The 15,386-nt window shown below is 40.6% G+C and overlaps 1 protein-coding gene across 1 annotated transcript in view; it reads left to right on the top strand.

Moving 5' to 3' along the window:
* The first annotated feature begins 614 nt into the window (after positions 1-614).
* The window catches only part of LOC135547748 (collagen alpha-2(VI) chain-like), a 29,069-nt gene continuing 14,297 nt past the window's right edge, over positions 615-15,386 (top strand). Inside the window, exons 1-20 of the mRNA XM_064977005.1 lie at positions 615-625; positions 1,398-1,685; positions 2,871-3,034; positions 3,134-3,251; positions 3,652-3,737; positions 4,116-4,136; positions 4,275-4,340; positions 4,467-4,520; positions 4,668-4,712; positions 4,802-4,828; positions 4,950-4,976; positions 5,108-5,152; positions 6,329-6,382; positions 6,520-6,582; positions 7,671-7,733; positions 7,915-7,968; positions 9,433-9,468; positions 9,576-9,638; positions 10,090-10,152; positions 10,338-10,400. Coding sequence (XP_064833077.1) covers positions 1,433-1,685; positions 2,871-3,034; positions 3,134-3,251; positions 3,652-3,737; positions 4,116-4,136; positions 4,275-4,340; positions 4,467-4,520; positions 4,668-4,712; positions 4,802-4,828; positions 4,950-4,976; positions 5,108-5,152; positions 6,329-6,382; positions 6,520-6,582; positions 7,671-7,733; positions 7,915-7,968; positions 9,433-9,468; positions 9,576-9,638; positions 10,090-10,152; positions 10,338-10,400 — 1,365 coding nt within the window. The 5' untranslated portion in view covers positions 615-625; positions 1,398-1,432. The remainder of the gene's footprint in view (positions 626-1,397; positions 1,686-2,870; positions 3,035-3,133; positions 3,252-3,651; positions 3,738-4,115; positions 4,137-4,274; positions 4,341-4,466; positions 4,521-4,667; positions 4,713-4,801; positions 4,829-4,949; positions 4,977-5,107; positions 5,153-6,328; positions 6,383-6,519; positions 6,583-7,670; positions 7,734-7,914; positions 7,969-9,432; positions 9,469-9,575; positions 9,639-10,089; positions 10,153-10,337; positions 10,401-15,386) is intronic.

Genomic DNA, 15,386 nt, shown 5'->3' with positions numbered 1-15,386 from the left:
GCCCTGTCTGTGACCATCCCCTGTGATGGTAAGTCTTTTAGAGCCCTGTCTGTGACCATCCCCCTGTGATGGTAAGTCTTTTAGAGCCCTGTCTGTGACCATCCCCTGTGATGGTAAGTATATTAGAGCCCTGTCTGTGACCATCCCCTGTGATGGTAAGTATATTAGAGCCCTGTCTGTGACCATCCCCCTGTGATGGTAAGTATATTAGAGCCCTGTCTGTGACCATCCCCCTGTGATGGTAAGTATATTAGAGCCCTGTCTGTGACCATCCCCTGTGATGGTAAGTATTTTAGAGCCCTGTCTGTGACCATCCCCTGTGATGGTAAGTATATTAGAGCCCTGTCTGTGACCATCCCCCTGTGATGGTAAGTATATTAGAGCCCTGTCTGTGACCATCCCCCTGTGATGGTAAGTCATTTAGAGCCCTGTCTGTGACCATCCCCTGTGATGGTAAGTCTTTTAGAGCCCTGTCTGTGACCATCCCCCTGTGATGGTAAGTCTTTTAGAGCCCTGTCTGTGACCATCCCCCTGTGATGGTAAGTATATTAGAGCCCTGTCTGTGACCATCCCCCTGTGATGGTAAGTCTTTTAGAGCCCTGTCTGTGACCATCCCCCTGTGATGGTAAGTCATTTAGAGCCTTGTCTACAACCTATCCTATCTTACATTTATAACATGGCAACATTGACACAAATAATAAATACATATTGAATTTTAAAAAAAACAATTAGAGTAAAAATTACAACATGGCTATGTACAGGAAGAACCAGGTAATAACATGGCTATATACAGGAAGTTCCAGGTAATAGCATGGCTATATACAGGAAGTACCTGGTAATAGCATGGCTATATACAGGAATAAATAGCATGGCTATGTACAGGAAAACCAGGTAATAACATGGCTATATACAGAGAAAAGGTAACAACATGGTTATATACAGGAAGAACCAGGTAATAACATGGTTATATACAGGAAGTTCCAGGTAATAGCATGGCTATATACAGGAAGTACCTGGTAATAGCATGGCTATATACAGGAAGTACCTGGTAATAGCATGGCTATGTACAGGAAGAACCAGGTAATAACATGGCTATATACAGGAAGTACCAGGTAATAACATGGTTATATACAGGAAGTACCAGGTAATAACATGGCTATATACAGGAAGTATCAGGTAATAACATGGCTATATACAGGAAGTACCAGGTAATAACATGGCAATATACAGGAAGTACCAGATAATAACATGGCTATATACAGGAAGTAGATGTCCTCTGTCTTCCTGTAGAAGTGACTGAGTGTCCCATTGACCTGTACTTCAAAAGCAGTGCACTAGGTATTGAATAGGGTGCCATTTGGGAAACAGATAATATGATGTCCTCTGTCTTCCTGCAGAAGTGACTGAGTGTCCCATTGACTTGTACTTCGTGATGGACACCTCTGAGAGCATCGCCCTGCAGCAGCCCCCTCCGGGAAGTCTGGTGAAGAAGGTGGCAGATTGGACGAGGGAGTTTGCCCTGAGGCTCCGGGAGGAGGTGTACAAAAGACAGGTGAAAATCAGCTGGTTTCTGGGAGGACTCCACTTCTCCCAGACACAGGAGCTCATCAGTCAGATCACCAGCAGAGAGAACTTTGTCAGGAATATGGATGGTATTGACTGGTTAAAGTCTTACCTGGGTAAAGGTAAGATCGCCAAGACTCATTTGCATGCTTCTTCTTCAAGGATCTAGCCTTCCGTTGTTTTCTTCCATTGAATATGTGACTCCGGGATGTCATTGATCTGTACTGTCAGTCATCATGTCATTGATCTGTACTGTCAGTCATCATGTCATTGATCTGTACTGTCAGTCATCATGTCATTGATCTGTACTGTCAGTCATCATGTCATTGATCTGTATTGTCAGTCATCATGTCATTGATCTGTACTGTCAGTCATCATGTCATTGATCTGTATTGTCAGTCATCATGTCATTGATCTGTACTGTCAGTCATCATGTCATTGATCTGTATTGTCAGTCATCATGTCATTGATCTGTACTGTAATGTGTTGAGAGCCTGTCAGTCATCATGTCATTGATCTGTACTGTCAGTCATCATGTCATTGATCTGTATTGTCAGTCATCATGTCATTGATCTGTACTGTCAGTCATCATGTCATTGATCTGTATTGTCAGTCATCATGTCATTGATCTGTACTGTCAGTCATCATGTCATTGATCTGTACTGTCAGTCATCATGTCATTGATCTGTGAGAGCCTGTCAGTCATCATGTCATTGATCTGTATTGTCAGTCATCATGTCATTGATCTGTACTGTAATGTGTTGAGAGCCTGTCAGTCATCATGTCATTGATCTGTACTGTCAGTCATCATGTCATTGATCTGTATTGTCAGTCATCATGTCATTGATCTGTACTGTCAGTCATCATGTCATTGATCTGTACTGTAATGTGTTGAGAGCCTGTCAGTCATCATGTCATTGATCTGTATTGTCAGTCATCATGTCATTGATCTGTACTGTAATGTGTTGAGAGCCTGTCAGTCATCATGTCATTGATCTGTACTGTCAGTCATCATGTCATTGATACTGTAATGTGTGAGAGCCTGTCAGTCATCATGTCATTGATCTGTACTGTCAGTCATCATGTCATTGATCTGTACTGTAATGTGTTGAGAGCCTGTCAGTCATCATGTCATTGATCTGTACTGTCAGTCATCATGTCATTGATCTGTACTGTCAGTCATCATGTCATTGATCTGTACTGTCAGTCATCATGTCATTGATCTGTACTGTCAGTCATCATGACATTGATCTGTATAGTACTGTGTATCCTGGGCATATGACAGATAAACATTGATTTGATTTGAGGTACCTACACTGACTGTGCCCTGGACAAGATGACAGAGGAGATGCAGCGCCACGACCTCCGGGGACACAACTCTGTCCGCTTCGCTGTGGTGGTCACTGACGGCCATGTGACTGGCGCCCCCTGTGGGGGGATCAAGGTGTCTGCAGAACGGGCTAGAGATCAGGTAAGAGGGACAGACACAGGAGAGGGTTTTGTTTTTAGCCTTTTAATCAGTGATGTTACCGTCATTCATCTCCTGAGATTGTTTATTTGATTTGACCAGCGCATCAGCCTGTTCTCAGTAGCTGCCTCCAAGGTGGTGGAGGAAGCAGGGATGGAGCTGATCGCTAGCTCGCCTGCGGGGGTCTACCGTTCCAACTACATGGCTGTCAATGTCACAGGTGTTTAACCTAACAAGTCATTTCATTGGTTACTTGACAGATCATGTGATTCTAACTCTGTGTATTTATAGTCCAGAGGCATGGTGGAGCCCAGGGTTTTTAGCATGTGACTGCTTTGTGCATAATGGAATTGTTTGAGCTATGGAGATGTTGAAAAAATGGACGTTTACCTCTTGGGCTGCATCACTTCCTGTATCCCTTTAAATTGTCTTGGTTTGTTTTGTTTGTTGGTCTGATTTAAACTAGCATAGTTGTTAGAGTTCAAAAGTAAGATAAATTATATTTATAGAAACAAAAACATTGAACCAAAAATGGGAACTGGAATGTGTTTGAAACTAAATAAATGTTGAAAAATGTCCTTTTGTTTTCTGCCTCTACTTCACTGTGCTGCTCAACCCAGAACTTAACACCTGTCACAGTCCACCATGTGACGCCCCCACTGGTAAAATAGTCACATCGTCCATCAACCAAATGATCAACGCTATGGTGATTATATGTAGTGTTTTATCCAGCTTGGAATATTCATGTCAGAATTTGCTCAAAATGAGTTGTAATTGTAGGATTTTTCATTCAAAAAACATAAAAAATATTGACATCTTGATTTTTGTCTATGAGTAGGAAAATTGGGATATCCCACTTTATTTAACCTAAGTCAACTTGTTACGTAGCATTGTAGATTTGAGTTGTATAGATGTATTTTCAATGCTTTCAGACAGTGTGATTCATCTGAGCTGAAATGACAGAGTTAACGAGTTAACTGAATAACCCTGACAGATATTCCATTTAATATTCTATTTTTGGTACCATTGTCCCCCCCCCAAATAATTGTTTTATTTAAGTATTTTTGTTTGTTCTTCTCTACAGAAATATCAAGCCTATTTGCAGGTAACTAAGAGTTATTCTCAGGGATGGAGTCAGAATCTGTAACGTGACGCTTCTAAGCCTTTCGATCAAACTGATCTTCATTTTCCTGGTGTGAAATATTGTTTCGTTCACAAAGTTTTTAATCCATCATTACTCCAGTGCTCCAAACTCCAGTGTCTGGAGCTTCCAGGCCCCCCTGGTCTGAAGGGAAACCGAGGACTAAAAGTGAGCTCCTTTGGCAATAATAAGTAAAACATCTGCGATATTTGCAAAAATGAAATGTGTTTATTCATGTTTGTTTTATGAACAGTTTGTTGTTTATGTTTATTTTAAAGTATCTGTTTATTTTAGGGAACGAAAGGAGGAGTTGGACTTGCTGGCGCTAAAGGGACCAAGGGCAAACAGGTGGACTGGGCGTTCTGACCACGGAAACACTGACAAGAGAACCTAGACATTTATAAATATATATATTTCCATTTTTTGTTGTTGTTGAAATAACATATTTTCTTCCACAGAATGTAGATGATAGTGCTGTTATTATTTGTGCCACAGGGGGACTCTGGTATTGAAGGTGCCCTCGGTCCCGCAGGTCACAAGGTTGGTGTCCTCTCTAACCAATACTGATATTCACCTTACAGTGTATCCTGACTATTTTAACAACCCGTCTTATTTTTGCTTCTGTTTAGGGTGCGATTGGTCTGAAAGGTGAAAAGGTAAGAACTAAACATTATTCTAGTAAATATCATGTGTAAATCTTACATGAGATATGCTTTTTTTTGAATCAACGTTTTTAAACGAGACATTATTTGATGAATGGATTTCATCTTTCCCCAGGGTGAATTTGGATCAGATGGAACCAAGGTAAACTACATGATTGACTCTGACAGTATACAGTACGTTCTGTGTGTGTACAGCTACACCGTTTAGTTATGTCTCGCTGGATATGCTTACTTTCATCTTTAACACACTCCGAATGACCTCTCAATCACCAGGGAGCGCCAGGAGGACACGGCAGGAATGGAACGGATGGGCAGAAGGTAAGAGACCATCACTAGGTGCTGCAACGCTTTCCCTTGAACTGTAACAAGAGCCAAGAGGAGCCCTGAGACTGAAACAGGAGCCAAGAGGAGCCCTGAGACTGAAACAGGAGCAAAGGGGAGCCCTGAGACTGAAACAGGAGCCAAGGGGAGCCCTGAGACTGAAACAGGAGCCAAGGGGAGCCCTGAGACTGAAACAGGAGCAAAGGGGAGCCCTGAGACTGAAACAGGAGCAAAGGGAGCCCTGAGACTGAAACAGGAGCCAAGGGGAGCCCTGAGACTGAAACAGGAGCCAAGGGGAGCCCTGAGACTGAAACAGGAGCCAAGGGAAGCCCTGAGACTGAAACAGGAGCCAGGGGGAGCACTGAGACTGAAACAGGAGCCAAGAGGAGCCCTGAGACTGAAACAGGAGCCAAGAGGAGCCCTGAGACTGAAACAGGAGCCAAGAGGAGCCCTGAGACTGAAACAGGAGCCAAGGGGAGCCCTGAGACTGAAACAGGAGCCAAGGGGAGCCCTGAGACTGAAACAGGAGCCAAGACGAGCCCTGAGACTGAAACAGGAGCCAAGAGGAGCCCTGAGAATGAAACAGGAGCCAAGGGGAGCCCTGAGACTGAAACAGGAGCCAAGGGGAGCCCTGAGACTGAAACAGGAGCCAAGGGGAGCCCTGAGACTGAAACAGGAGCCAAGGGAGCCCTGAGACTGAAACAGGAGCCAAGGGGAGCCCTGAGACTGAAACAGGAGCCAAGGGGAGCCCTGAGACTGAAACAGGAGCCAAGGGGAGCCCTGAGACTGAAACAGGAGCCAAGGGGAGCCCTGAGACTGAAACAGGAGCCAAGGGGAGCCCTGAGACTGAAACAGGAGCCAAGGGGAGCCCTGAGACTGAAACAGGAGCCAAGGGAAGCCCTGAGACTGAAACAGGAGCCAAGGGGAGCCCTGAGACTGAAACAGGAGCCAAGGGGAGCCCTGAGACTGAAACAGGAGCCAAGGGAAGCCCTGAGACTGAAACAGGAGCCAAGGGGAGCCCTGAGACTGAAACAGGAGCCAAGGGGAGCCCTGAGCTTTCAACTCAATGAAGATGACCACTGACCTGGCACACTGGTACAGGTCCATTGGGTCTATACAGGAGTGTTGAATCATGTTGAACCTAATAGGAATCTTTTCTGTGTTAATTCTCAGGGTAAAATTGGTCGAATCGGAACTTATGGTTGTAAAGGAGATCCAGGAGAAAGGGTCAGTAAAATGTAGTCCCACACACACACACACACACACCACACACCACACACCACACACCACACACACACACACACAATAATGAATGCAGTAAAATGTTGTGATAAAAAGGAATTGTCGCTGATGTTTTTTGAAAGGGCCCAGATGGTTATCCAGGAAGTGCTGGTGATATGGGACTGGCCGGCGTCAACGGAGAGAAGGTACCTGAGAGAGCCTTCCGTCTGTCAAGGCGACTACAATACCTTCTGTACAACACAAACTCCAGACTCAGTTTATCTACAGGGTTTTACAGACTAGTGGGTTTACTAAACCTAGTTTATGTACAGTGTTTTACAGACTAGTGGGTTTACTAAACCTAGTTTATGTACAGTGTTTTATAGACCACCGGGTTTACTAAACCTAGTTTATGTACAGTGTTTTACAGACTAGTGGGTTTACTAAACCTAGTTTATGTACAGTGTTTTATAGACCACTGGGTTTACTAAACCTAGTTTATCTACAGTGTTTTACAGACTAGTGGGTTTACTAAACCTAGTTTATCTACAGTGTTTTACAGACTAGTGGGTTTACTAAACCTAGTTTATGTACAGTGTTTTACAGTCTAGTGGGTTTACTAAACCTAGTTTAGTGTGTGTTTTACAGTCTAGTGGGTTTACTAAACCTAGTTTATGTACAGTGTTTTACAGTCTAGTGGGTTTACTAAACCTAGTTTATGTACAGTGTTTTACAGACTAGTGGGTTTACTAAACCTAGTTTATGTACAGTGTTTTATAGACGAGTGGGTTTACTAAACCTAGTTTATGTACAGTGTTTTACAGTCTAGTGGGTTTACTAAACCTAGTTTATGTACAGTGTTTTACAGTCTAGTGGGTTTACTAAACCTAGTTTATGTACAGTGTTTTACAGTCTAGTGGGTTTACTAAACCTAGTTTATCTACAGTGTTTTACAGACTAGTGGGTTTACTAAACCTCGTTTAAGTACAGTGTTTTACAGTCTAGTGGGTTTACTAAACCTAGTTTATGTACAGTGTTTTACAGTCTAGTGGGTTTACTAAACCTAGTTTATGTACAGTGTTTTACAGTCTAGTGGGTTTACTAAACCTAGTTTATCTACAGTGTTTTACAGACTAGTGGGTTTACTAAACCTCGTTTAAGTACAGTGTTTTACAGTCTAGTGGGTTTACTAAACCTAGTTTATGTACAGTGTTTTATAGACCAGTGTGTTTACTCAACCTAGTTTATGTACAGTGTTTTACAGACCAGTGTGTTTAATGTGTGATATTCCTAGGGAGACCCTGGTCATAACGGAAAGCCAGGTCCCACTGGCCCTCTTGGAGAAGCTGGACCACCGGTACAGTGACGCATCATAACACACTCTTACCTGGACCGAACAGAAACAACACAATCATGCACATTTAATGTGCACTAGCTAACGACATCACAGCTCAAGAAGGATTCTCTCCTTGAAGACGTCGTGAAGAGCCACTTGTTATCACATTGATAAATCATCTAATCTTTCTTCTTCCTTTCAGAGTTATCCAGGAAGTCCTGGGATTCCAGGCTTACCAGGAAGGAAGGGAATACCAGTGAGTGACTTACATAGACCTGTCTATCCTTGTCATTAACCGTTCTGTAGTTCAGTAGTTCAGTAGTTCATTAGTGCTGTAGTGCTATAGTTCAGTAGTGCTGTAGTTCAGCAGTTGAGTAGTTCAGTAGGTCATTAGTTCAGTAGTACTGTAGTTCAGTAGTTCAGTAGTGCTGTAGTTCAGTAGTGCTGTAGTGCTATAGTTCAGTAGTGCTGTAGTTCAGTAGAGCTGTAGTTCAGTAGAGCTGTAGTTCAGTAGTTCAGTAGTGCTGTAGTTTAGTAGTTCAGTAGTGCTGTAGTGCTGTAGTTCAGAAGTGCTGTAGTTCAGTAATGCTGTAGTTCAGTAGTTCAGTAGTGCTGTAGTTCAGTAATGCTGTAGTTCAGTAGTGCTGTAGTTCAGTAATGCTGTAGTTCAGTAGAGCTGTAGTTCAGTAGTTCAGTAGTGCTGTAGTTTAGTAGTTCAGTAGTGCTGTAGTGCTGTAGTTCAGTAGTGCTGTAGTTCAGTAATGCTGTAGTTCAGTAGTGCTGTAGTTCAGTCGTGCTGTAGTTCAGTAGTGCTGTAGTGCTGTAGTTCAGAAGTGCTGTAGTTCAGTAATGCTGTAGTTCAGTAGTTCAGTAGTGCTGTAGTTTAGTAGTGTTGTAGTTCAGTAGTGCTGTAGTTCAGTAGTGCTGTAATTCATTAGTTCAGTAGTTCAGTAGTGCTGTAGTTCAGTAGTGCTGTAGTTCAGTAGTTCAGTAGTGCTGGTGTTCAGTTGTGCTGTAGTTCAGTATTTCAGTAGAGCTGTAGTTCAGTAGTGCTGTAGTTCAGTGGTGCTGGTGTTCAGTAGTGCTGTAGTTCAGTAGTGCTGTAGTGCTGTAGTTCATTAGTGCTGTAGTTCAGTAGTTCAGTAGTGCTGGTGTTCAGTAGTGCTGTAGTTCAGTAGTGCTGTAGTTCAGTGGTGCTGGTGTTCAGTAGTGCTGTAGTTCAGTAGTGCTGTAGTGCTGTAGTTCAGTAGTGCTGTAGTTCAGTAGTTCAGTAGTGCTGTAGTTCAGTAGTTCAGTAGTGCTCTAGTTCAGTAGTTCAGTGGTGCTGTAGTTCAGTAGTGCTGTAGTTCAGTAGTGCTGTAGTTCAGTAGTGCTGTAGTTCAGTAGTGCTCTAGTTCAGTAGTTCAGTGGTGCTGTAGTTCAGTAGTGCTGTAGTTCAGTAGTGCTGTAGTGCTGTAGTTCAGTAGTGCTCTAGTTCAGTAGTTCAGTGGTGCTGTAGTTCAGTAGTGCTGTAGTTCAGTAGTGCTGTAGTTCAGTAGTGCTGTAGTTCAGTAGTGCTGTAGTGCAGTAGTTCAGTAGTGCTCTAGTTCAGTAGTTCAGTGGTGCTGTAGTTCAGTAGTGCTGTAGTTCAGTAGTGCTCTAGTTCAGTAGTTCAGTGGTGCTGTAGTTCAGTAGTGCTGTATTTCTTCATTCTAAACTAACTGATTCCTAATTCTTTCAGGGACTCAACGGTGAACCGGGACCAAAAAGCCAACCTGTACGCAAACTGGCTAAGAGATACATTCTGAAATGATAAGTTAAGTATTAAATGCAAAGGGATGACCTTTGTTAAACAATAATTGTTGTTTATATGTCTGTCGTTAGGGGCGACCAGGAGACCCTGGACTTAAGGGACTTAACGGACCAGGCGGACCTAAAGGAGGCAAGGTCCGTCACCGTTCACACCTCTAAGCTTCTGCTATGCCTACAGAGGGTGGTTGTGTGATACAGTAGATACTACATAGGAATGTTATGCTACAGTCTTAGAAATGTTTATTCCACCTACATCCTAATAGCCTTCATTGGCTGTTCCTGTGGGAGAACCCTTTGAAGAAGTAGAACCCTTTCCGCAGAGGCTTATAAATGTCCTACATGGAACCCAAAAGGGTTCTTAAAAAAGGTTCTCCCATGGGAACCTTCATTTTCAAGAGTGCACATGCTGTAATACCAATAGATGAAATACCGTCTGCTTCAGTTCCTGCTGCATTCAGACACATTCCAGGCAAACTGCCCATAAGAAGAACAATGGCTGACTGAAAATATGATGTCTGTTTGTGTAAATATTTGACCATCAATATTGAGTTCAAACAAAGGCTAACATGTATTCTGTCATTCCCAGGGTGAACCTGGTCTACAGGGGAAGCCAGGTCTTCATGGGGATCTCGGCCCCAAAGGATCTAAGGTCAGAGAAGCTTCCTCTCTAATGGTGGGGGATTAGAGGAGAATTTTGCAATGCATTCTGGGTACATGATTCAGCAGTAACTCTCAGGGAAACAGACAACGTGGGGAGTTTCTCCACTAAGATACAGTACACTCCTTCTTTCATAGAACATTGCGTGTGTGTGTGTCCTCCCTCTGTTTGTTTAGGGAGGTCCAGGGCTGCCCGGTCCAAGAGGACATCAAGGAGATAATGGGCCAGATGGACAGATCGTATGTTGCTACTATTACTAATGCTTCTACTAGAAATACTACTCTACGACTCCTACTCTACTATTGTTAATATATTGTCACTGCTAATCTACTAATCTGCTAATCTAATAATCTACTAATCTAATAAACTACTAATCTGCTAATCTAATAAACTACGAATCTACTAATCTGCTAATCTAATAAACTACTGATCTACTGATCTGCTAATCTAATAAACTACTGATCTGCGAATCTACTAATCTGCTAATCTATTAATCTGCTAATCTAATAAACTACTAATCTGCTAATCTAATAAACTACTAATCTGCTAAACTACTAATCTACTAATATGCTAATCTAATATACTAATAATCTGCTAATCTAATAAACTACCAATCTACTAATCTACTAATCTGCTAATCTAATAAACTGCTAATCTGCTAATCTAATAAACTACTAATCTACTAATCTGCTAATCTAATAAACTACTAATCTACTAATATGCTAATCTAATAAACTAATAATCTGCTAATCTAATAAACTACCAATCTACTATTCTAATAATCTACTGATCTGCTAATCTAATAAACTAGTAATCTACTAATCTGCTAATCCACTAATCTGCTAATCTAATAAACTACTAATCTGCTAATCTAATAAACTACTAATCTGCTAATCTAATAAACTACTAATCTGCTAATCTTCTTATCTGCTAATCTGCTAATCCACCAATCTGCTAATCTAATAAACTACTAATCTACCAATCTAAACTAATCTAATAAACTACTAATCTGCTAATTTAATAAATTACTAATCTACTAATCTGCTACTGTTTATAATCTACTGCTACTACAATTGTTATTGTATTGTCACTACTAATCTGCTAATCTGCTACTGTTTATACTATACTGCTACTACTAATGTTGTTGTATTGTCCATACTAAACTACTAATCTGCTAATACTATTGCTACTCTAATAATTGTCACTACTAAACTACTAATCTGCTAATCTACTACTATCTGCTACTACTGTTACTACTACTACTACTACTCTAGCTACTGCTACAATACTACTTCTACGACGACTACTACAACTACTGTTACTACTACTACTCCACTACTACTACTACTACTAATCTACTGCTACTTGACTACTACTGCTACTAATACAACTGCTACTACGCTGTTAATACTACTGCTACAATACTACTTCTACGACGACAACTACAACTACTGTGACTACTAATACTAATACAACTACTAATCTGCTAATCTAATAAACTACTAATCTGCTAATCTGCTAATCTGTTACTACTAATACTGATTATCTACTAACTGGTACTAACTTTACTAACACTCTACAAATCTACTAATCTAATAAACTACTAATCTACTACTAATCTATTACTACTACTATACTACTAAACTACTACTATCCCTACTACTACAACCTACTAATGTACTCTAGTATTACACTACTAATACAACTCTTCTACTACTGTTAGTACTACTACTACTACTGCTGTTACTAATCTACTGGTGACTAATGCTACTCCTACCACTTTACTACTACTAATAATAATAATATACTACTAAATCTACTCTACTACTACAACAACTACCATTACTTCTGAGACTACAAATCTACTACCACTACAACTACTACTACTTCTCCACTAGTACTACTGCTATTTCTACTAATAATAATACTAATACTCTACTACTGCTACTGTACACTACTCTACCGCTACTGCTACTATACTACTATTACAACTACTACTACTATGACTACTACAATACTACTAGTATACTACCACTACTACTACTACTATGATACTACTACTCTACTAATGTACTACTACTGCTCTAGTACTACACTACTACTCTACTGCTCCTACGACTACTAATACTACTATTCTACTGCTAATACTGCTGCTACTGCTCTACTACAACTACAACTCTACAGCTGCTATTACTAACACTACCCAACTACTGTTAGTACTGATACTACTCTACTTGTACCACTACTACTACTAAAGTTACTAATGTTACTACTATACTACTACTACTACTACTACTACTGTTACTACTGTTACTACTACTACTAATGTTGCTACTACTACTGTTACTACTACTAATGTTACTAATCCTACTACTAGTTAACTACTAGTCTACTACTACTACTATACTACATATGTACTCTAAGATGTCCTCCTGTTCTGATCGTATTGTTTACTACAAGTTTATTCTACTACTTCTACTATTACTAGTCTACTTCTACTACTACCATTCTTCTACTACTACTAGTCTACTACTACTACTACTACTACTACTGGTCTACTTTGACTTCTACTACTACTGGTCTACTTTTACTACTACTACTACTAAAACTACTACTGGTCTACTACTTCTACTACTACTTGTCTACTTCTACTACTACTACTGGTCTACTTCTCCTACTACGACTACTACTACTGGTCTACTCCTACTTCTACTACTACAACTACTGGTCTACTTCTACTTCTACTATTACTAGTCTACTACTACTACTACTACTACTACTGATCTACTACTATGACTACTGGTCTACTTCTACTTCTACTACTACTAGTCTACTGCTACTACTACTACTACTACTGATCTTCTACTACTACTACTACTACTGATCTACTTCTACTTTTACTAGTACTAGTCTACTACTACTACTACTAGTCTACTTCTACTACTACAACTACTACTACTAGTCTACTTTTACTACTACAACTAGTACTAGTCTACTTCTACAACAACTACTACTAGTCTACTTCTACTACTACTACTACTACTACTACTACTACTACTAGTTTACTTCTACTACTACTACTACTACTACTACTTCTACTTCTACTACTAGTCTACTACTACTACTACTACTACTACTACTACTACTAGTACTACTGGTCTGGTTCTCCTACTAGTCTACTTCTACTACTACTACTACTACTACTAGTACTACTACTACTACTTCTACTTCTAGTACTACTTCTACTACTAGTCTACTACTACTACTACTACTACTTATACTACTAGTACAACTACTACTACTACTACTACTGGCCTACTTCTACTACTACTAGTACTACTACTACTAGTCTACTTCTAATACTACTACTTGTTTACTTCTTCTACTACTACTACTACTACTACAACTACTACTAGTCTACTAGTCTACTTCTACTACTACTACTTGACCTACTACTACTTCTACAACTAGTCTACTACTACTACTACTACTGGTCTACTTCTACTACTACTACTACTTCTTCTACTACTACTAGTCTACTACTACTACTACTAGTCTACTACTACTACTAATCAAATCAAATGTATTTATATAGCCCTTTGTACATCACCTGATATCTCAAAGTGCTGTACAGAAACCCAGCCTAAAACCCTAAACAGCAAGCAATGCAGGTTTAGAAGCACAGTGGCTAGGAAAAACTCCCTAGAAAGGCCAAAAACCTAGAAAGAAACCTAGAGAGGAACCAGGTTATGTGGGGTGGCAAGACCTCTTCTGGCTGTGCCATGTGGAGATTATAACAGAACATGGCCAAGATGTTCAAATGTTCATAAATGACCAGCAAGGTCCAATAATAGGCAGAGCAGTTGAAACTGGAGCAGCAGCACGGCCAGGTGGACTGGGGACAGCAAGGAGTCATCATGTCAGGTAGTCCTGAGGCATGGTCCTAGGGCTCAGGTCCTCCGAGAGAGAGAAAGAATGAGAGAAAGAGAGAATTAGAGAGAGCACACTTAAATTCACACAGGACACCGAATAGGACAGGAGAGGTACTCCAGATATAACAAACTGACCCTAGCCCCCTGACACATAAACTACTGCAGCATAAATACTGGAGGCTGAGACAGGAGGGGTCAGGAGACACTGTGGCCCCATCCGAGGACACCCCCGGACAGGGCAAAACAGGAAGGATATAACCCCACCCACTTTGCCAAAGCACAGCCCCCACACCACTACAGGGATATCTTCAACCACCAACTTAACATCCTGAGACAAGGCTGAGTATAGCCTACTACTACTACCCACTACTACTACTAGTCTACTTCTACTACTACCACTACTTCTACTTGTACTACTACTGCTACTACTACCAGTACTACTACTGGCCTACTTCTACTACTACTAGTCTACTTCTAATACTACTACTAGTCTACTTCTACTACTACTAGTAGACTAGTCTAGTACTACTACTACTACTAGTCTACTACTACTTCTACTACTAATAATACTACTACTTCTACTACCCTACTACTACTACCAGTACTACTATCCCACTTCTGCTACTACTACTACTACTATCCTACTTCTGCTACTACTACTATTACTACTATCCTACTTCTACTACTACTACTAGTAGTCTACTACTACTACTACTAGTCTACTACTACTACTACTACTACTACTACTACTACTACTACTACTACTACTATCCTACTTCTACTACTACTATCCTACTTCTACTCTAGTACTACTATCCTACTTCTGCTACTACTGGTCTAATTCTACTACTACTACTACTTCTACTACTACTACTATCCTACTACTAGTACTACTATCCTACTTCTACTACTACTACTAGTACTACTATCCTACTTCTGCTACTACTGGTCTACTTCTACTACTTCTACTACTACTACTACTACTAGTACTACTATCCTTCTTCTACTACTACTACTATCCTACTTCTACTATTACTATCCTACTTCTACTACTAGTACTACTATCCTACTTCTACTACTACTACTACTATCCTACTTCTGCTACTACTGGTCTACTTCTACTACTTCTACTACTACTACTACTACTAGTACTACTATCCTACTTCTACTACTACTACTATCCTACTTCTACTACTAGTACTACTATCCTACTTCTACTACTACTACTATCCTACTTCTACTACTACTAGTACTACTATCCTACTTCTGCTACTACTGGTACATTTCTACTTC

This window comes from Oncorhynchus masou, chromosome 10 (assembly GCF_036934945.1).
Source record: "Oncorhynchus masou masou isolate Uvic2021 chromosome 10, UVic_Omas_1.1, whole genome shotgun sequence".
NCBI classification, from domain to species: Eukaryota; Metazoa; Chordata; class Actinopteri; order Salmoniformes; family Salmonidae; genus Oncorhynchus; species Oncorhynchus masou.
This window is presented reverse-complemented; position numbering and strand designations above follow the sequence as displayed.